This window comes from Hibiscus syriacus, unplaced genomic scaffold (assembly GCF_006381635.1).
Source record: "Hibiscus syriacus cultivar Baekdansim isolate YM2019G1 unplaced genomic scaffold, ASM638163v2 tig00112000_pilon, whole genome shotgun sequence".
In the NCBI taxonomy this organism is placed as follows: domain Eukaryota; kingdom Viridiplantae; phylum Streptophyta; class Magnoliopsida; order Malvales; family Malvaceae; genus Hibiscus; species Hibiscus syriacus.
Genome location: NW_024063235.1, coordinates 519,248 through 541,902, shown reverse-complemented (window position 1 = coordinate 541,902; position 22,655 = coordinate 519,248). Strand labels below are relative to the sequence as shown.

Here is a 22,655-nt window from a genome sequence, read left to right as displayed (position 1 = left end):
AATAAGTGAAATAAAAGATAGAATAAAATGTAATTGCTAAATTTGTAATTTACCCAATTGTTTTAGCTTTAAGCCACAATAAAAATAGAGAACTCTGAGCAATTGTTGGTCCTAAGAACGCAGAAGTTGTAGAAGCCGCTAAGAACCCTAATTTTTCACCTTTTATCATCTTACGGTCTAGCCCTATACAGCCGCCCATCTCATACTCAGAAGCTCTTGGAAAGTCAACGATTATTTCCCATTTCTTTTGGCGTAGCCAGTAGAACGAAAGAAGAAGAGGACAGAAGGCAAAGCTCAAAAATACTGGGTATGAAGCTTTTCAACGAAGATGCTGATCTCCAAAACGATGATATATCGAAGATTGAAATCAACAAAGAGTATGCTCGAAGATTCGAGCACAACAAGAAGCGGGAGGATCTCCAGAGGTACGAGAAACTGAAGAAGAGAGGTCATGTTGAATCATCTGAAGAAAAATCTTCTTCTGACGACGACGACGAGGACAGTGAGTTATTCAGTGACGAAATTACCCTGCGAAAGAAAGATGAAGATTTCTTCAAAGCTCTACTCAGTGTAATGAATTTCCTTTCAGTCCCTACTCTTTAAAGAAAAACCTAATTAGTGCTATGTTTTAGTTGCTCTCCGATTTTTGATTGATTATGATTTTGCTTTTATTATCATGTTTTGATTTGTAGAATCGTTTTTAGGAAGAAAAAGAAAAGCAAATAGCGTGAATGATAAATATATTAAGTTTTCATTTTATTCAACCAATTTTCAGTTATTACGTTTGTAATTTAGATAAAATGTTTGCTTTGACGTTAGTAATCTGACTTACTTTTGAATCGATCGCTTGTTAGTGATATGAGATAAGTGTTGTCTTTTACTACATTGGTGTGGAAATTGAAACTTTTTCAATTTATACATTTTGGAATTTCAATGTTCTAACCTAGGTGAGAAGCCGTGATCCGAGATTGAAGGAAAAAGATGTGAAGCTTTTTGAATCTGATGATGAGGAAAGCAGCAAAGAAGATGAAGAAAACAGGCAGAAAGAAAAGAAAGATAAGAAGTCAATGTATTTAAAAGATGTGGTTGCAAAGCACTTGATTGAAGAAGGGCCTGATTTTGAGGAACAGGATGCTCTTGCTAAGGCGAAAAAGACTTATAATGAGGAACAAGAAGAGATAAAGAAGGCTCTTTTGGACGCAACAGAAGAATTTGAAAATGAAGATGATGGAGGTTTCTTGAGAGTAAAGGAAAAAGGGGGCAAGTATGATGAGGAAAAAGAAGACTCAAATAATGGAGAACTTTCAAAGAAGTTGGAAGAATATTTTGGGGAAGACACGGAAATGGATGAGAATGCCAAGTTCTTGAAGGAGTTTTTTAGGAACAAGATGTGGATAGATAAGGAAAGGAAAGGTGGGGATCTTGAGATTGATAATGAGGTAGTGGATGAGGTGTTGAGGGATGAAGAGGAGATTGAGAGGCAAGAGGGGTATGAGTTGGAGTATAACTTTAGGCATGAGGAGAATGCTGAGGATAGAGTTATAGGGTACTCTAGGAAAGTAGAGGGGTCAGTGAGGAAGAAGGAGAGCAAGAGGAAGTCACAAAGAGAAAGGAAGGAGGAGAGAATGAGGGTTGCAGAAATGGAAAGGAAAGAGGAGTTGAAGCATCTAAAGAATCTGAAGAAGGAAGAAATTAAGGAGAGAATGGAGAAGGTTATGGAGATTGCAGGCATTAAGAAAGATGACTGTCCGATTAGTGCAAAGGATTTGGAGGAGGAGTTTGATCCTGAGGAGTATGATAAGATGATGAAGGCTGTATTTGATGAGAAATATTATGATGATGAAGATGTGGAGTTAAATAGTGATAGTGATAATGTTGAGAAACCAGACTTCGATAAGGAGGATGAGTTGCTTGGACTTCCTAAAGGGTGGGATGTGCTTGAGTCTAATGATGGTTTCTTGGCTGCAAGGGAAAGGAATAAGCAAAAATTACAGAGTGATGGGTGTCTTGATTCAGGAGAAGAAGAAAAGGGAGAGGAGGTTGAAGACAGAAATGAAGATGATTGTGAAGACGAGAGTGAAGAACACAAAAGTGAAGATGAAGAAGATAATGAGGAAAGTAAGGAAGAGGAAACCGAGGATGGTAAGCGGAAAAGGAAGCAGAAAATGTCTGCTGTTCAGAAAGCTTTACAGGATATGTGGGAGGAATTTTATAATTTGGACTATGAGGATACAATTGGTGACTTGAAAACTAGATTTAAATATGTCAAGATCAAACCAAATAGATATGGGTTGAAACCTAGAGAGATATTGGCTTTGGATGAGAAAGAGTTGAACCAATATGTTTCATTGAAGAAACTTGCTCCATATACGGACAAGGAATGGAAGGTACCCAATAGTAAGAGGTACCAGCAGAAATTGAGGATTAAGGAGCTTCTCAGGGAGAAGCGAAATGGTCACAAGTTTGGTAAGAAAAGGTCAAGAGATGCTGCTAATAAATCGAACGACGATAAGGACAAAAAACTGGAGGATTCAAATGGTGATTTGACGAATTTATCTGAGAAGGGCAAGACAAAGCATCGTCAAGCAACCAACATATCAGAGTCAAGACGGAAAGCATATGGATTGATTTCTTCTAAACCAAAAAAGAACAAACACACGCATTGATTGACCAACAAAAGTAGTTTGGTACGTGTCAGTAAGAATTTCACTCGTTTTTAAATTTATGTAATTGGGTTGTTTCTTAGACTTTTTTATGCCATTATATTTTACAGTTTGAATTGGTACAGCTCTATGGGAAGGTAGTTCTTTTTTTTTTTTGGTTCGAGAGATGGGACGATCTGATTGGTTACATTAATGAATGCAGAATGCAGTATACGGCGAAGAGGAAATCTGTGGGCATTTGAGGAATGCAAAAAAAGTGTCAAAGTGAAGGCTTGGATTTGCTTACACTTGAAGTAATTTTATTGATAAAAACATTTTTTTCTTCCTATTTTGATATATGGAACTGACTGTAGTGCTTCATGAAAGTGATTTTTACCCACTTGGGATGCTTGGGTCTCTTGATTAGATTGAAGCAGTTTTGGTGTTTAGAATTGTTAAACTACATCTTTCTTTAGTAGTGGATGTTGATTTATAAAGGTTGCATTTGTAAGAGTTTGCAAATTATATTGCATTCAGGAAGAGGCTGGGTTCCCCCCCCCCCACCCAATTGAAGGACTTGAGTTATGGTCTCTAAACATGAAATTGTTAGGGTCGTATTTTATTTAAAAAACTGTAAATCCCATGGTTATTTATTCATTAATAGAGTTTGTGCATGGTGTTTCCTATTGGCAAGTGTATGGGAGTGCTGAGCCGGTGCCAAGGAACTAAAAGTTGTTTTTCAATTCTTCATACACGTTTTAACATAGATGGGAATAATATGGAGTCGCCATGTGATGTTTCATTGTTGATATTGGTGGTGTTTGTGTAGTAAAAGGAATCCTTTGATTTGTCCTTGTTTCTTCTTCTTCCAATCATAACAATTGTTGCATGCATGTTTTGATATTTTCTCAAAGACTGCAAAGCCACTGATGATGGGAGAGCTCAGAAACTGAATAAGAAAGATGATGCGTCTTCTCAAACAAAACAACATGGCCTTTACTTTTAGGTTACATTAAAGATGTAAAATTCCAATGGATAAGTGTAAATGCCATTGTGATAGGTCTTCTGATCCCTACACTTTCTTCAAGTATCGAATTGGAAGGCATTATCTAATCCTAACAGGGCATCGCCCCTATGTTTCACCTATCACAATTAGAATTCAATGTTACAATAAAATATCATACTTCAATATCCTCGTTACAGTAGCTCAAAGTCCCTAATACTAATTAATTATCAAATAATGCTTAATGAAATAGAAAACTAAGGTTTCATGCGAAAATTCTCAACGAAATATTATAAAATGTGAATGAGAATGTATCCGCCCTATGCCACACTATCCATCAAAGTCACGGCTCTCTTTTTAACCAAATGCTGCATGAAATGTTGGCAACAAATATGTATTCAAATCCCATATATTCCTTTCATTTCATCTTCCCTATTCAGAGATCATAACATAGAAGATGCTTTATCAAGAAAATAACCTAATCTGGTTAGGGTAACCATGGGAATTCTTCAAACAAATTTAACACAAAAACCTATTGTGTTTTCAATCTTAAACCCTTTTGGATGTTTTTTTTTGGGGCGGGGGAGGGGGGGCAATGACACTATGATGCCCTATACCCTAGAATTCGGGCCTGTTAATCATCAAAAATTCAAGTCAAATTATGCACGGTTTCCGTCCGCTGCAGCCAGTTTTCTTCTCTGTTGATGTTCTGCTACCTTATAATCTACCACTTCTCGAAATAGGCTCGGGTCAAGAACACAATTCTCGCTCCCATAAACAGCTGCTTGAACACTGGCCATCAGTTTAGCTATTTCCCTTCCCGAAAATCCATCGGTTTTCGTTGCAGCTTCTCTTAGAATATCGTCTGTCAGCCCTTTGATCTCAATCTTCTGCTGCTGCTTCTTGAAAAGGTTTTCAAACAAACCAGGTTTTCTCGAACCAGCCTGAGCTATGTACTTGTCCAGATAGAGCTTTAGCAGTTTGAAGCGTTCATCTTCCCCAGGCAAAGGGAATTCCAGTACTTCATCAATTCGATCCGCCACAGCCGAATCAAGGTCACCAGGACGGTTCGTAGCAAGAGCAAGGACTATGTCCTTCGACTGGTCACCTGTGCGGAATAGAAGTGCGTTGAGTGCACTTCTTTGAGCTTCACTCATGTAGGTTTTGTTCCGTCTGCAAAAGAAAGTTCAGCCAAACTAATCAATATTCAAAGGTAACCTCCGAGTTATCAATGAAATCTAATGTTATCATCCGTGGTCATTACTTTTGTAAACAACAATTATCGAGTAATTCTATATCCAACATGTAGTTTTTCCCACTTAGCATAAGACTAATTCCACATCTGGGTAAACAGTAACAAAAAAAACACTGTTTCATTATTGAGAAATATGTTAGACTCAAGAGTAAGTGTCAAATACAAGTATCTGACTAACGCGTGTTCAATTTTTTGTCTGTCTTCACATCGGACATGGTTGTCCGAGCAACATAACTAAATGATGTCGACTTACTCGCATAAAAATGCATCAGCTTCATCAATGAACAGCAGCAAGCCTCTCTTGGACTTCTTAGCCCAGTCAAATAACTGGTGTATCTTCGTAACTGCTTGTGGTCCCAAAGGAGCAACATCTCCACCGGTCATCAATGCATAATCTAATCCCTGAACCATACGATATCAGAGAATGAAAAATAAACAGAACGGCACCGGAGTTCAAACATTTTCTATGAGTTATTTTAATGTTGCATACAAACATATCAACCAACAACCAGAATTGAAATATTCATAGAAGCTTATACATTCATAACCAACATATTGACATGTTTTCGGAACTTCCATAACTGTCCGAACTTATGTTGTTCTGAATCTTCATTTTTCATCAAGTAGTAGTGTTCAACACATTTTTGTACACTCGAATGTATACCCAAAGTCTAGTATTTAGACTGAACCATCCAAAAGATGGTAAAACAATCAAAATATGCATTTCTTTAAAATAAAACTGAACGTTCTTTCATAACAAAGAGATGAACTTTTGCAAAATAAAAGATATATAAATGTAAGTGATAAATGAATATTTAAGGTATACGAGTTCATACAGATTTACGAGCCAGTTCTCTTGCAGCCATTGTTTTTCCTGTTCCAGGAGGGCCATAAAACAGCATATTCCTAAACGGTGCTTGGTGGGCTTTTGTGTTAGCTGTTGCACCTGCTAGCTGCTGAATTTGTTTTTGAAGAGATGGGTGCAAAATCACATCACCAAACCCATTTCCATTTTTTGATGATGTTTTGTCACCATTGCTTGATAGCGAGCTCATAGCACGTGTAAAGATGCCAGACCAAGGATACTTCCTCCTGGAAGATTCTCGGATAAGTGACGGCTGACCCAGTATTCTATCCACGTAGCCCCAAATCACCCTTGCACCTTCCCTGCATCATAAGGACGACAAATGAATAAGCAATTACACTCAAAATTGTGGCAAATAAATGAATTGATAATCAAGAGCACCAAATTCTGATAAAAGAATATAGAATGATGTATCAGGTATGTAACTTAGATTTCACCAAGTCTTCGAGAAAATACAGAGAGAGAAGTTCTTAATCTTAACATCCCCAAAATGTTTCATCCATTAGGTAGAACTTTGGGCAAAAGAAATATTTATCTCAACACCCAATTATTTAAAATGAATTATCATTACCAGTCCTAAAATAAAATGAATAATTCTTTGGTTCAAAATTCGTGAGTCTATACCAACTCGGATATGTTGGAAGATACTGAAACACCAAAAGATATGTTAGAAGAAATATTTCCAGTTTATACAAGGGGGATGCATGTGCACCCACAGAGAAAAATGCACTCGGAGTGTGCTTCGAGCTGCCAGGTTTCGAGTATTAACTGTTGAGTCCTTTTAGTTTTCTTTATCAGTTCAAAGCTACAATTTCCTTTACAAATTCCAAGACAGTGTTCTCCAACAAAGAATTTTCTGAAACACCTGGAGCATATTGTGTGAGATTTCTTCCAAAAAATACAGACTAACAGAACATTCAATAGAGAATTCACAAATCTGAGAAGCTGGTATTGGCACATAAATGCAATAGTTTTTAGGGTTTATTTAACAGGAAAAAGCCAATAGAATGGGTAAAGGAACATCAACAATCATTGCAAATTACTTTTATTATAAGTAACAATACTGTTATGCAAAAACAAAGGAAGCTTTAGAGTTTTAGGCAGAAAAATATGAAGCTCCTTAAATCAAAAACAATAAATATTCAAGAAAAATAATTAAATCTATAAAGGGACAAGAACATTCTGGCACCGAACTAGTTTAATGAACTTCTCGAATAATTCACCAATACCTCAAACATATACAATTATGCAAGGTGACAAATCTTGAAGCAATGTCCATTATTTACCTGGTAGTATAAATGCCTGCTGCCAGAGCAGTCGACCCTCCAACAGCCACAACCAGCTTGTTTTGATCTGTCAAAATGGCTCGCAAACCACCTATATAAAAACATATTGCCCACATTAATCCACACCTTAAGCAGTAAAAGGTAATCCAATGTGACTTAGAAACATGTCAAAGTCACGTCATTCAGCAACAATTATATTTTGGTCCAGTGAAGATGCATCACTAAGTAAACAAATAATGGATTTAATACGGTGAGAAAACGAAGAAGTGGCAGGACTAATTAGTGCCATGCGTTTCTTCTAACAGGTTGATTATACAGAAACTGGAGAAAAGGTGAGAACAGGATATGCCTCCCTTTCTCTCCACAACAAATGTACAATCTTTTTAAAATTACATCTGAAGAAAATATTAAAATAAGAATGGCATTTCAGAATCTAGCTGTTTAAAAGCTTCATACAATGATGGAATGCATGATATGGAATCAATACCTCCAATATGATCAAAAGTAGTATTTATTGCAGCAACCCACTTCTCTCTTTCTGCATTTGCACGATCTACAAGCATGCGCCTATTGACTTCTTCTGCAAGCTTTGCTTCATGGGCTCTACCTTCTGCTTCTGCCATAGCTCTCACTCTGATTGTTTCACGTTCGATCTCAGCTTTCTCCCTCTCTGTTTGTCGACGTTGCGCTTGAATCTGTTCTTCTGTAGCTCTCCGAGCTTGCTCCTGTCTAATTGATGATTCTTCTTGCAGTTTTACAAGTTCCTGATTCCTGGCTCTTTGGTATTCATTTTCTGCCTACAATAACATAAGCCTCTATTTCATTTTCCATATATTTCATGGTAACTATTTCGTGAATGCAAAAGTATCCATAGGTACATGCCTGCATCCTCTTCCTTGACAATTCATCCTCATAACGAGCCATCTGTGACTTTGTTTGGGCTTGATGCTGAGTTAGCTTCTTCTGTTCATCATATATTACCCTTTGTCTCTCCTGCCAGAAACCAGCCAGGGTAATAGGAAACAATAACGATAAGAAAAATGGCATACCATATTGGATTTCAAGATGCAGCACCACATTTGAAAGCAAGTTTAGAAAAGAAAAGGATAGAGCACACAAAATACAGAACATTCTGGTTCCAGAACCCGGTGAACCAGCTTTTCAAATGATTTACCTACCAAAGGCCATCAAGGTGGTGTTTGTTCCTTGCCATCTTGACATTCTAACCGAATGTGTTTGGTGGGTATTCAAATGTTGGGAAGATGACATTGCAACATTTGGTTTACACTGGGAAGTGCTAAAAAATGCAGGGCCAATAAAGTACTAACATTACAGTGTTTAGTAAAATAAGCGCTTTGCTACAAATGTGGTGGTGATTTCCAAAATTATCTTTAAGCATAAAAGGGTTGTTTACGCAAATCAGACTTGTAATGAAAATGCTAATTTACTAACTCCATTGTGTTAAACATTACTTTCACTCCTAAAACAAATTGGAAAATAATTACGGAAAATATTTTACGATAAATTTCAGAAGCAGAACATCAAGTGCTAACCTTGAAATATTAACTTAATCACACAACTAACTTCGCAATGTAATACAAAAGGCTCCACAGCCTTACGTGACAATCCACTCAAGAGAATGTGCATTAAGAATTCGCAAAAAAATATGGAAATCTAAAAAATTTTACTAACTAGACTCTAGAGGAACATCATATGCAATATGGGATAGGAGAATCAAAATAAAAGAATTTTCTGATTACAACTTAAAATGAGATTCTTATGCTTAAAATGGTCAAGAGCCGCGACAAAATTAAGAATGTCAGACCAAAATAAATGCAAAAGAACATATTGACCTTGATGTTATAAAGGGTCGACACTTGCGAATTCAAAAAATAATCTTTAAACCACAAACTATTAATTGATTAACTGAAAAGGTGATAACAAGAGAAAATTTCAGAAGAAATCTTACTGTTTCAGCTTGGGCTTGCATTGCCTTAAATTCTGCAGTTCTTTCAGCCAACTCTGCCTGCCTTGTCTCCTCTTGCTTCTTCATAAGTTCAAAAGCCTGCACCAAAAACAAGCCATCACCTTCAAAATTTTACTACTTTAGCAAAATGAATAAACCAAAATTACAGAAAATGAAAAAATTAAATCCTCATTTAAAAAAAGAAAAACTTGGCATAAAATCACAAAACCCTTAAAAATGCGAAACCAAAGAAACCAACTTTCCTGAAGGCCTTAAAACCCAAATCTAACCTATATAACAACAAAGAAAATTCTCTTTTTTTATTTAAAAAAAACATTTTAGAAGCAAAGCTGAAACCTTTTTGGCATTGGCAGAGCTGCTGATTTCCCTCAAAGCCTTGGCTCCTCTCTCCAAAGCCTCGGGATCAAATCCAGCCGAGGACGTCCTAGGGTTATCATTCCTAGCCTTAACACTTCCGGAAGCCTCCTTATCAGCCGGAACCGCCGGTGAAGCAGACAGCTGAGACGTCAGTTTCCCTGAAGAAGACTGAGGAGAACCTGAAGAAAAAGAAGCAGCAGAAGGAGAAGAAAATAAAGGGATATTGAAGGGTCCATCAGAAAAAGCAACATTTTGATTGGTTTGGGATAAAAGTGAAGAAGAAGAAGCAGAAGCTGCTGCTAAAGCTGAAATCAGTCCCATTGCGTAAGTTTTTGCCATTTTCGTTTCGAACCCAAAAAGAAACGTTGGATCGGTGTTGAGGTCCTAAGTCTTTCTCGTCAAAAGCTACTGGCTTTAGAAGCACCAAATTTGAGTTCCCATGGAGAAAAGAAGTGGGAAAATAAAAAGAAAGACGCAAATGAAAGAATGAAAGGTTCAGGGTTTTGGTAGGGTTTGTGTTTCTAGGGTGAAACGGCTGTTTTTGGAGGGTGCGTTTTAATTGAGCCAGAACCCTTCTGAACCGAGCTAACGAACCGGATTGGACAATATAATACAAGGTAAACGATAATTTTAATACCTAAATTATTATTTTTGTTCCGTCTTTACTTTATTTTAAAAATCTAGTATGTTTTTTTTGCATTTATATGGATAAATTACACCATTCGTTACTCAAGTTTCTTCTTACTCATGTTTTGACCATTAAAGTTTAAAAATTTTCAATCTAACTATTAAACTTTCGCACGAACCAATCGACTTCAGTGGTTAAGAAACTCTTTATTCTCCCTAGAGGTCTCGAACTTATGCACCGGTAAGGGTATGAGCATTCATTTTCAATTTGTTAAGAGTCCATAAACAAATACTACCTAGTATTCACCCCAGATTTATCAACAAAAAAACTACTCAACTTTCAAATTACTTATGTTTTAATCACTCATGGCATGGCATTTATTATTATTATTTTATCAATATATAATTAAAATAAAAATCAAATTTGAAAGTTAGAATGATTAAATTAGGAGTAATTTAAAAGTTAAATAATTAAATTAAAAAAATAAACTTCAATGACCAAAATAAGAGTGAAAAGATAGTTGAATGATGAATTATGTAATTTACCCATAAAAATGTAAATCTATATAACAAAACAAATATAACATATAAATATTCAATAACTCGTTATATATTCAATAACACGTAATACAAAATAATATTCAAATACTTTAAAATTTATATATTATGATTTTTAATAAATCCAACTTCATACAAATATAAAAATAATTGAAGTATTATAAGTCTAAAGGATACACATGATTAAATTTATTATTTCAATTAGTATAGATGATCTTATATATCAACTTGAAGATATTGATTTGAGCATGTAATTTTTAGATTTAAGTAATTAAAGTTAAAATTATTAATAATTTTGAAATTATTCTATCTCATTTTTTATTGGTATGTCTCGAAATATGATCTAAAAATACTTTCATTTCTAAGATTATTATTATTTTTATTAAGTTAAGGTAATTACAAAGTAGTATTATTCTAAATATTCTTTTAATCACGGAGGTAAGTTAGTTTGTGCCTAAGATTTTCATTATTAAATTTTATTATATTTTATAAAAGAAATAAATTATACTATTAGACATTAATGTATTGTCTCTTTTATATTTTAATTATTCTTTTTTTTATAAAATTCTGACTAATAAAAATTTAATAACGATATCAATATTTTATATAATTTTTCAAATTCTTATATAACATGTAGTGCAATTAGCTAAATATAATGAAAGAAAATATGTTGGTACTTTTTTCAAAAAAGCAAATACTAAAATACAAACAATAAAACCAATTTTGCGGATCTAGAAATTAAAAAATAGGGGTTCAAAATTTTAATACTCAATTCTAAAAAAATTTGGATGTGCAAATTTTCTTATTTTTTCTATTCTCGTTAGTAAACTAAACTTGTACTACCCCAAATATCATGTCAGTGACTTTATAGAAAAATTTTAAATTTGAGGATTTATTTGAATAAAAGATGAGAAATGATTTGGAGTAGTGGTTTAGACTAAATTCTAACAATGGATGAATTAAGAGGGCATTAGGAAAAGGGAAAAAGGAAAAGGGAAAATCAAAATTTAAGCCATCCATGCTTATTCTTATTCACGTATTCACGTGTTCTCCTCCATAGCCAAAGATAAGTTTCATCTAATTAGTTTTTTTCCCTTTAGTTTTGGTTTGTTATTGAAACCTTGAGTGTTATAGAGGCCTAAGGAAGGGTTAAAGAGGATTAAAACTAATGAGATTAAGAAAATGGGTTTTTGAATGGTATGTTGAAATATGAGTTTTTATTGAGGTTTATTAGTAGATTTGACTTGTCAAAGAAGTAAATAAGAGATTAGAAGCTTTAGATGTGATTAAAAACATGTTAGAAAAAGTGGTATGATTTTTAGTTTGAGATGTTCTTTGGAGATTTTAGATGTTATAAGAAGCTAAATGAATGAAAGTTAGTTGAGATAAGTAAGGAAGAGTTAATAGTATTGTTGGAGACTAAATTAAGGGAATTTGACCAAATGTCGGTAAAAATCGAGCTGAAAATGGAAAATCTGGGTAAGGGTATAGTAGTGATACTATAGGTTTAAATGGGTAGAAATACGATGAACAGTATCGGTACTGATGCAATTAGTATAGATATTGTTGGGGTATAGATACTAAAAGAAAAGTATCGATACTAAAAGAAAAGTATCGATACCATGGATTCCAAAACGCCGAAATGGTATAGATACTGAAAGGGAGTATCGGTACCATAATATAGACGTATTGATACCATGGTATGGGTACCGATACTATTGAGCCAAGAATTATAAGATAGACTGAAATTGTTATAGAAATTGAAGATAATAGTACTTTTGAGTATTATTAAAGTATAAATGTTAGATAATATACTAACATTTGTATGGTATGTGTACTAAATGAGTGCTTGTGTAGATTATAACCAAGCTCCCGAGTCAAGCAAGAAAAAGGGCAAGGACAAAGTTTTCGATTAGTTGAATGCCACTAAAGCATATTAAGGAAACATATCAGGTGAGTGGATATATTGTAATTATATGGGTTGAGGGAGACTCGCAATAAGTCCACCTCAAATGTTTAAACTAATGTATGTTTTAACTTATATGATATATGTTTATAATGTGTGTGAAATTGATATTATGAATGATTTTTAGGGTATAAACTGTTTTAAAATAAAAGATTAAACGTCTAACTATGCATTTGGTAGAAAGGTGTTAATCATGCAAGTTAGATGAAAGGTTAAATGTTTTTAGGTAAAAGATTAAACGCCTAACTGTTCATGTAACACCCATTTCCCGTATAGTTTTCGTACACAAGTCATAGGTGTCACATGACTTTTAAAAACATTCACCCATTTGTAAAACTCATAAAATTTTATTTGCAATTTAAAACCAAAAAAATTTTAATACAATAATAAAATAGTCATTGAAATCTATTACCAGAGTTATCACTTTAAATACATTCTATAACAATTTTTCTTAATTTTGATTACATGCCAGTAATTTTTTTTCCAAAATAAACCTGATTGTCATACTGTTACTGATGAGAATCAACCTTAGATTGATGATAGTTGCTACTGCTCCTAGTATCCGACTAGTCTTTGTTGTTACCTACGCGTGAAATCAATACACATTAAGTATATACTTAGTGAGACATAATATTGTAAAGAACAATAATGTATACATAAGTATATTTTGGTTATTTGGTTTTGAACTAATTCGTATCATCTATAAGAATTAGATAAGTCTCTATTATTTAAATCAAATTTCTTTCATACTATCATCGTAAACATTCTTGGTATTTTCAACCTATTTTTCTTTATGTACATTTTCCCATTATTCTTTAGTAATTATTCATTATTTTTATTTAGGGCATCCTTTCATGCCTTTAATGCACCGTTATTCATTTCATTTATGGCATCCTTTCATGTCTTTAATGTACCATTATACATTTCATTTATGGCATCCTTTCATGCCTTTAATGCACCGTTATGTATTTCATTATTGGCATCCTTTCATGCCTTTAATGCACAGTTATGCATTTTATTTATGGCACACTTTTATGCATTTAATGCACCGTTATGCATTTCATTTATGGCATCCTTTCATGCCTTTAATACACCGTTATTCGTTTCATTTATGGCATTTGGTAATCACCATACATATATGAAGCAACACGCATCTATGACTATCATAACATATAAGTACATAATAAATGCACTCACCTTGCTTGCCGCGTTATTATATCAAAAATGCAAATCTGACTACTCGGGTACTTTATCTTTGCCTTTTGTTTTGCTTGACTCGGGAGTTTGATTACGATCTACACAAGCATCCATTAAAGACATATACCATACTAAATGTTAGTATATTCCTAACATTTATACTTTAATAATATTCACAAGTAATATTATTTAATTTTCTATAACAATTTCAACTTATCCTATAATTTATGTCTCAATAGTATCGGTACCCCTACCATGGTACCAATACTACTATATTGTGGTATCGATACTCCCTTACAATATCAATACAATTTATGTATTTTGTAATCATTGGTATCGATACCTTCTCCATAGTATCGATACCCTCTCTTAGTATCGATACCAATTGCATCGGTATCGATATCGTTAAACTGATTCTTCCAATTTTAAGCCTATAGTATCGGATTGTTATATCAGTACCGATACTCTTACCCAGATTTTCCATTTTGCAACCCGATTCTTACCCAAATTTGGTCAAATTTCCTTATTTTTACACCCAACAATACTATTAAACTCTTATTTACTTATCCCTAATAACTTTCCTTCATTTAACTTCTTAAAACATCTAAAATCTCCCAAGAACATTTCAATCTAAGAATCACACCACTTTTTCTAACATGTTTTTTAAACCCATCCAATGCTTCTAATCTCTTATTTACTTCATTGACAAGTAAAATATACTAATAAACATCAATAAAATCTCATATCTTAATATATTATTCCAAAACCCATTTTCTTAAATCTCTAATATTTCATCCATCTCCTAGTTTTAACCTTATTTAACCCTTCCTTAAGCTTACATATCACTTAAGGTTGTAATAATAAACCATAATCGAAAGGAAAAAAACTAATTAGATGAGATTTACCTTAGCTATGGAGGAGGTATAAAGTCACTGGAGGAAGAAGAATAGAAATAACTTAACCTTTTTCTTTTTAATTTTCCCCTTCTTAAATCCCTATTAAAATTTGAGTTTTAAAATTCATTTTATTCCAAATGACCAAAATACCCTTTTAATCATCCATTGCTACAATTTAGTCTAAATCACTATTCCAAATCATTTTCTCATCTTTTATCATTTATTATAATAAATCCTCAAATTTTAAAACTTTTCACTTAAGTCACTGACCTGATATTTAGGGTATTACAATTCTCCCCCTTAAGAAAATTCGTCCTCGAATTTAAAGACTTTATGCTTTTACCACAACACTTCAACTAGAGGAATCGTTTTGGTACGCGGTTTCTGGATTTCTCAAGTCTAGATCTGTATTGGTTCTTTTTCATAATTCAAATATGATCGAATCTTTATTTTCCCCAATGTAAGAACATGCAATGAATCTTATCGGTAATTAATACGCAATGACACTTGAAAACATTATAGTTCTTATCCATTTTGGGAGACAAAAGCTAACTGATAAAATCTCATAAGGTTCAAAAATTCTCGAATTTAGTCAAAACCTCAATACTTCCTTCCAATGCGATACTTTCATAAAAACTTTATCACGTTCTTGTTGTTCAGTCACTTTTCTCTTTAGATCAACATAAGACTTTTGTTTATCAGAAGCGATCTTAAAAATTATCTTGGGTAACTTTCATTTTATAATTCATTTCTTTCATTAAATCAGGGCCAACTAGATTTCGATCTTTTAACTCAAACTAATTTAATGGTGTTTAACATTTTCTCTCATATAAGGCTTCGTATACAACCATCTTGATGTTCGATTAATAACTGTTATTGCAAGCAAATTCTTCTAAAAGCAAATATTTTTCCCCTGATCTATATTCCATTCATGAATCGAGATTGATTGAAACAATTTAGAAGATACTTGATGTTCATCTTTTCCTCTAATAGTACGTCAGATATTTCACTAAAATTTTCGTGATGGCTCTTTTCAAACCAGGCCACCCAACCGACTCTTTAAATCTTGGTACATCTTGTTTCCACCTGAATGCATAGTCAACGGACTTAATGCCTCAACAAGAATATCTTTCTAAATTCTTAATCGACGGGAATATAAGGTCTCCCACGATAATACGAACATCCGTCGAACTTGAACTAAAAAGTCTTTAATCTCTTCATTTTCTACTTATACAATTCTTATCAAGAAATTTTCGTCTTTCCTTTGTAATTTTATTATTAGTTCTAATAAAACATCAGTGTCATCTTTAATTCATCCCACAGTGCCATTTTCATTCAACGTTAATTGTGCATCCATAGTTCCTAAAACTGCAAAAGGTTCTGAGCAAGTACCTCCACAACAACATTGGCCTTTCCTGGAAGATAATCAATGATCACTTAATACACCTTTAAAGGTTATGTCCATATTTTTTGTCTCTGGTTCACTCTCTTCAATTCCACAAGTATTTTAGACTTTTGTAATTAGCACAACTATAGCACCGCTCACTATACAGATAATGACATCAAATCTTTTAAGGCAACTCGACTACTGCCGACTCTAAATCATGCATAGATAATTCCTCTTGCGAGTCTTTAACTTTATCGAGGAATATGCCACAACCTTACATTTTTGTATAAGCACACTTCCTAAACTGTTGATAGATACATTAGTGAAAACCACATAATCCTTACCCAACTCAAGCTGTATAAACACTGGTGTCTCTATTACAATTCTCTTTAGCATTTCAAAACTTTCTTGACCCTTTTTCGTTCTACAAAAGACATATCATTCTTTAAAAACTTGGTTAGCAGTAAAGCTATCATCGAAAAGTTTTTCACTAACCTTCGATAGTAACCAGCAAGCCATCAAAGAAATACGAACATCCGTCGAACCTGGCCTCAAAAGTCCTTAATCTCTTCATTTTCTACTTATACAATTCTTATCAAGAAATTTTTTTCTTTCCTTTGTAATTCTATTATTATTTCTAATAAAACATCAGTGTCATCTTTAATTCATCCTACAATGCCATTTTTATACAACGCTAATTGCACATCCATAGGTCACAAAACTGTAAAAGGTTCTGAGCAAGTACCTCCACAACAACATTGGCCTTTCCTGGTATATAATCAATGATCACTTCATACACCTTTAAAGGTTCTGTCCATCTTTTCTGTCTCTAGTTCACTCTCTTCAATTCCACAAGTATTTTAGACTTTTGTAATTAGCACAACTATAGTACCAATCACTATACAGATAATAACGTCAAAACTTTTAAGGCAACTCGACTACTGTTGACTCTAAATCATGTGTAGATAATTCCTCTTGTGAGTCTTTAACTTTATCAAGGCATATACCACAACCTTACTACTAAATTAATCGATCGATGGAATTGGCCAAGGGGGGTGAATAGGAAATTAATAATTTGGTGGAAGCTTTTACAGAAAATTGAAAGTAATTGCACAGCGATTTAGAGTGGTTCGACTTTCTCAAACAAAGTCTACGTCCACTACCTTAGCTATCCACACTAAGGATTTTCCAACAAATTCACTAATTTGTTCTTTCTTTTGAGGCCAAAGAGATAACCTTACAACTCCCTCAAGAATATACCCCAATTCTTGAGAACACTCTTTCTCAAAGAGAAGATTACAAATTTGCAAACTTAATGAAAAACCTCACAAGGCAAATGTGTTTGCACAATTCCAGAACAAAGAAAGAACACTCAAGAATAATACAATTGAGCACAATAAGTGTTCTTGAAGGCAAAAATGAATATTGAATGAAATAGGCTTGAAAATGCTCAAACTTGAGGTTTGATGCTTTCTCTTTGATTCTCTCTTGATTCTTGTTGATTGTTGTTTCTTGTTGTTGATCAATGGCTTCTAAGCTTGTTTAAATACACCTTCAATTAATTCTTAACTTTGGGGATGATTAGTGGAGTCAATGGAGCCGTTTAAGTGTGAAAACAATTAATAAAACTGCTTGGGGCGTAGGGAGAATCGATACCCCCTCAAAGGGAATCGATTCCCTTAGTGTAAAATTCAAATATTTCGACCGTTGAACAGGGGGAATCGGTAAACCCTTAGGGGGAATCGGTTCCCTCCGAGCATTCTGGTATTTCTAGGAGCCAAACCATTCAGGGGGAATCGGTACCCCTTGAGGGGGAATCGGTTCCCTCTGGGCAATCTGCCCATTTTGGTTTGATTTTAATTAAGAAATGATTTTTGACTCGATTAAGGCTCGAAATACTTTGTAAATTTGTTTAACATATTTTTACACTTTAGTAAGGATTAAAATGAACTTTGAAAGACTTGGAGTAATATTTTGATATTTGAATAATTATATCGAATATACTTTAGAAAATATTTTATAAAATCTTAAAATTCATTTAACTTAATTTGTTATATCGAAACATCAAAATGTTTTTTAACAATCTCCACCTTTTTTATATAACAAAACATTTTAGTAATTTTAAGATTTTCTAAAACTTTTAAAATCAAGTTTTGAAATTACTCCCCCTTACTATAACACTTCTCCCCCTTTTTGTTAAATCAAAAAGACTCTAAAACATTTGAAACAGTGTTTTTGAAAGAAAAATTAGCCAATTGACATTTAGAAATTTAAAGCTTAAGCTGCTAAGAACACAATCAAAAGAGATATTAGCCAGTAGTTTCATAATCAATATTCATAAACGAATGTGAAATGGTAAAATTGGTCACGTATCTAAAATGATGCACAAAATTAAAATTTATGCAAATCCACATATAAGTTCAAATTATCCAAAAATAATATCAAACAATTAAGCATCCAAATTCAAACAATCCATAAATTCAAACATCCAAAATGTTAAAACAATACTTTCTAAGTACTAAAGCATGACAAAGAAATAAGCATCCGTAGGAGGATCAGGAGGAGGAAAATGAGCTCGTATAGCGGCCATCTCATGTGTGAGCGCATTAATACGTTCATTCATAGTTGCGTTGTTCGCGCGCATCTCCTCAAGAATTTCCAATTGTTGAGCTCCCATTGTGGATAAATGAGACTCTATGGAAGTGAAGCGTGAATCCATGGATGCATACTAGAAAGCAAATGTCTCCATAAAGGATTGAAAATATGGAGGCATTTGATCCTCTAGTCGTGCTTGTTCCTCGTACTGCTCCGGCTCATCGTCAGCGTCGTCAGCTTCCGGAGGTTGCTCTCCAGTACAAACCTAAATACCAGTCTCTTCATTGATCTTCCATCCCGATTTAGTTAAAGAAAAGAGATTGATTTGGTTTTTGAGTGGAAAAGCGGCATCAAGACCAACTCTAAGCTCGGCTTTAGAAAAATAGATTACTCAGAATACAACCGTAAACTAGAGATGAACAGAGTTTCTTATTAGGAACAAGATTTACGGTTTCGACAATTTCAGCAAAAATAATCTGAGGTAGGTTGATTTTAAGATTATTTTGGACACAATGTAGCCAAAATAGATCTAAGGCTCGAAGAGTGGAGTAACGGCCTTCAGATGGTCGAAACCACCAAGAGATCATTAAATGAAGGAAACGATCATGGAGATCTAAGACACTCGCACTACCCCTTCGTTTATACTGAGAACCTACCATTTGTTTTTCATTTTCTAAGCCGTCATTATCTAATCTTAATGCAGTGGCTATGTATTCCGGGTCAATATAAAAGAATCGTCCTAGAAGATAGGATCGAATTCCTATGGTTGCGGTTTTATCCCAGTTTTGGACACAAACGGCATTAGAGTAGAAGATACGAACAAGTTGGTGATAAACTATTGGTTCAAGTTCACAAAGTTTATCAAATTTCCACTCTCTAAGGGTAGGAAGATATCTAAAATTAATGTCTAACATAGCTTGAATAGATGGGATTCGTTCTTCCCGGATTTTGTATGACTTAAAGTATTGAGAATACCTAAAGCGTAGACAAAGTAGACTTTGTCTACGACCTGGTTCATTGAAGCACGAATTAAGAATAGTCATAGAAGGGTCATCGGGATTGGGATTAGGAATTTGTTGGATAGGAGGAGGATTTTGAGGTTGGTTTGATCGACTAGAGGAAGGTCTAGAACGTTTGTGAGACATGAATTAAGATAATCGGAATGGAAAGAGTAACCTGCAATTTTAAAACACATGTATGCAATAAATATCAATCCCAAAACTCAATTGAGTCCGCAATATTTCAAGGTTCTCTAAACCGAATCCTACTGGGAAAAGTTTTGAAAATTAATATTTGAAAAACAAGTTTTGAAAATTAATATGCGTATAGTTTTCATAGTAACAACATAATTAAATCAAAAACACAAATTTTGAATTTAATTAAAGATTTTTGTTTTTTTTTTCATTTTGAAAATTCAAGAACATATGAAAATTTGTGAGATTTTGATGAAATTAGTTGTAAACTTTAGTTTAGAAACATAAAATAATCAATGCCCGATATATAGTTCAACCTAGAACTAATTAAAACTAGTCCTAAAATGAAAATTGATAAAATAGAAGTTTTAGAAAAATACCTTGAAGATTTTTGAATTTGAGTGATATTGGATGAAGTTTGCACGATTTTAAAGATTCTAGCAGGTTTAGGAGATGAAATATGATGAAATTCCGACTTGAGAAAGTTGTTTTGAAGCAAAGTAGAGTTTTAGGGAGTTAGAAAGAGTGAATGGCGTGAGAAGAAAAGAAGAGAGGGTTTGAGAGAATAGGGTATTCTGGCCGTTTTAAATTCCAGACCCCGTGGGGGGAATCGGTTCCCCTTCAAGGAGGGTATCGATTCACTCTGCACCAAAATGCTAAAAAATCTAATTTTAAACACTCAAAATGCTAAATTAATTTGCTCCAGTGGCATTGGCAACTCATATATTGAAAATTAATCATGTTCAATCAATCAATTTTATCCTTAAACTTCATTTGAACATAAAAATAATTTTCACTAAGAATCATAAACTCCCCCTAACTAAAAGAAAAGAATGCAATCAAAAATTATTATTATTATAAGCAGTTTTCATTTATTCTTAAAAGAGCTAAAATAATTTAAACACTAAGTGAGGATAAGTCAGTTAAACCTAATTCTCTCCTAAGTGTCCAAAATCTTTCTTTTTCTAAAGGCTTTGTAAAGATATCCGCTAATTGGTGAAAAGTATCAACAAATTCTAGAACTACATCTTCCTTAGCGACATGGTCTCTAATGAAGTGATGTCTAACTTCAATATGCTTAGTTCTAGAGTGTTGGATGGGATTTTTAGTGAGACAAATAGCACTAGTATTGTCACACTTGATAGGAATGGTACCTACTTCAATTCCATAATCAAAAAGTTGTTGTTTCATCCATAAAACTTGTGCACAACAACTACCGACTGAAATGTATTCCGCTTCAGTGGTAGATAATGCAACACAGTTTTGTTTCTTTAAAAACCAAGAAATCATCATATTTCCAAGGAATTGGAAAGTACCGGAGGTGTTTTTCCTATCTAATTTTCATTCTCCATAATTCGCATCAGAGAAAGCATGCAAACTAAAGCTAGAGTCTCTAGGATACCAAAGTCCTAAACTATGAGTGTCCTTAAGGTATCTAAAGATTATCTTAACAGCTAGTAAATGCGATTCCTTAGGACATGATTGAAATCTAGCACATAAGAAAACATTAAACATAATGTCTGGTCTATTTGTGGTTAAATAAAGAAAAGAGCCAATCATTGACCTATATAATTTAACATCCACACATTTACCTCCTTCATCTTTGTCATGCTTTGTAGATGAGCTCATTGGAATGTCATGAGGTTTCCCATTTTCCAGTCCAAACTTCTTAAGCATATCCTTGACGTATTTAGCTTGATTGATGAAGATGTCATCTTTCTTTGCTTGATTTGGAGTCCCAAGAAAAAATAGAGCTCCCCCATCATGCTCATCTCGAATTCACTTTGCATTAGCTTAGAAAATTCTTGGCAAAGAACATTAATAGTAGAACCAAATATTATATCATCAACATAAATTTGAACTACTAATAAATCTTTACCTTTATGCTTTAAAAGCAATGTAGTATCAACCTTCCCTTTTGAAAAATCTTTTTCAATTAAAAATTTTGACAATCTTTCATACCAAGCTCTAGGAGCTTGTTTTAAACCATAAAACACTTTTGTCAATTTAAAACATGATCTGGAAATTTTGAATCTTCAAAACCAAGAGGTTGTTCCACATACACTTCTTCTTTTATAAAACCATTTAAAAATACACTTTTAACATCCATTTGATATAATTTAAATTCATTGAAACATGCAAATGCTAATAACATTCTAATTGCTTCCATCCTAGCTACGGGAGCGTATGTTTCATCATAGTCTATGGCTTCTTCTTGAGTATACCCTTGAACAACAAGTCTAGCCTTGTTTCTCACTATATTACCACTCTCATCAAGCTTATTTCTAAATACCCATCTAGTACCTACAGTAGACTTATTACTAGGCCTTTCAACTAATGTTCATACTTTACCTCTCTCAAATTGATTTAACTCTTCTTACATAGCCATAATCCAATGTTCATCATTTAATGCTTCTTTAATATTCTTAGGCTCTATGCATGAGATAAATGCCATATAATTACAAATATTTCTAAGAGAAGATCAAGTTGTTACCTCTTTGGATGGATCACCTATTATTTCACCATCCTTGACATAGTTGTATTCCTTTGGGTAAGAGACTTCCCTTTCTTCAATGGTTGGATTCTCGAGAGGATCTTGAGTTTCCTCATCTTTCGTTTCTTCCTTTGATGATGGTTCTCCAACGTCATGTTCAACGTCATTTATGTTTATAATACCTACATCATCATTCACACAAGAATCATTCCTCGAAAGGGGATTATCATCGAAAACAACATGTATAGACTCTTCTACAACTAAAGTTCTTTTATTAAATACTCGATAAGCTTTAGAATTTAAGGAATAACCCAGAAAAATTCCTTCATCACTTTTAGCATCAAATT

The 22,655-nt window shown here is 33.7% G+C and overlaps 2 protein-coding genes and 1 long non-coding RNA gene across 3 annotated transcripts; 1 reads left to right on the top strand and 2 right to left on the bottom strand.

Annotated features, from left to right (window-relative positions):
* Positions 1 to 120: 120 nt before the first annotated feature.
* On the top strand, positions 121 to 3,120 carry LOC120174116 (protein kri1-like). The gene is made up of 3 exons (XM_039181081.1): positions 121 to 570; positions 948 to 2,687; positions 2,866 to 3,120. Exons 1-2 carry the CDS (start codon positions 310 to 312, stop codon positions 2,664 to 2,666), a joined length of 1,980 nt encoding a protein of 659 aa, XP_039037012.1. The 5' UTR covers positions 121 to 309; the 3' UTR covers positions 2,667 to 2,687; positions 2,866 to 3,120.
* On the bottom strand, positions 2,596 to 22,484 carry LOC120174118. Its single transcript, XR_005521128.1, has 3 exons — positions 22,471 to 22,484; positions 14,970 to 14,975; positions 2,596 to 2,709 (listed from the first exon to the last, which is right to left on the bottom strand). It is a non-coding gene; the product is annotated as an uncharacterized LOC120174118 (long non-coding RNA).
* LOC120174117 (ATPase family AAA domain-containing protein 3-B-like) lies at positions 4,041 to 18,040 on the bottom strand. Its single transcript, XM_039181082.1, has 9 exons — positions 18,031 to 18,040; positions 9,375 to 9,789; positions 9,021 to 9,116; positions 7,934 to 8,044; positions 7,539 to 7,848; positions 7,052 to 7,142; positions 5,737 to 6,067; positions 5,154 to 5,302; positions 4,041 to 4,818 (listed from the first exon to the last, which is right to left on the bottom strand). Exons 2-9 carry the CDS (start codon positions 9,732 to 9,734, stop codon positions 4,305 to 4,307), a joined length of 1,962 nt encoding a protein of 653 aa, XP_039037013.1. The 5' UTR covers positions 9,735 to 9,789; positions 18,031 to 18,040; the 3' UTR covers positions 4,041 to 4,304.
* Positions 22,485 to 22,655: the final 171 nt, after the last annotated feature.

Bases quoted from the DNA above. Each gene is read 5' to 3' on its own strand.
- LOC120174116 (XM_039181081.1), top strand. From the start codon at position 310: ATGAAGCTTTTCAACGAAGATGCTGATCTCCAAAACGATGATATATCG. The intron at 571-947 runs GTAATGAATTTC...GTTCTAACCTAG, and splicing joins TCTTCAAAGCTCTACTCAGT to GTGAGAAGCCGTGATCCGAG.
- LOC120174117 (XM_039181082.1), bottom strand. From the start codon at position 9,734: ATGGCAAAAACTTACGCAATGGGACTGATTTCAGCTTTAGCAGCAGCT. The intron at 9,117-9,374 runs GTTTCAGCTTTG...TTTTTGGTGCAG, and splicing joins GCTCTGCCAATGCCAAAAAG to GCTTTTGAACTTATGAAGAA. The intron at 5,303-5,736 runs GTATGAACTCGT...CGTATGGTTCAG, and splicing joins GAGAACTGGCTCGTAAATCT to GGATTAGATTATGCATTGAT.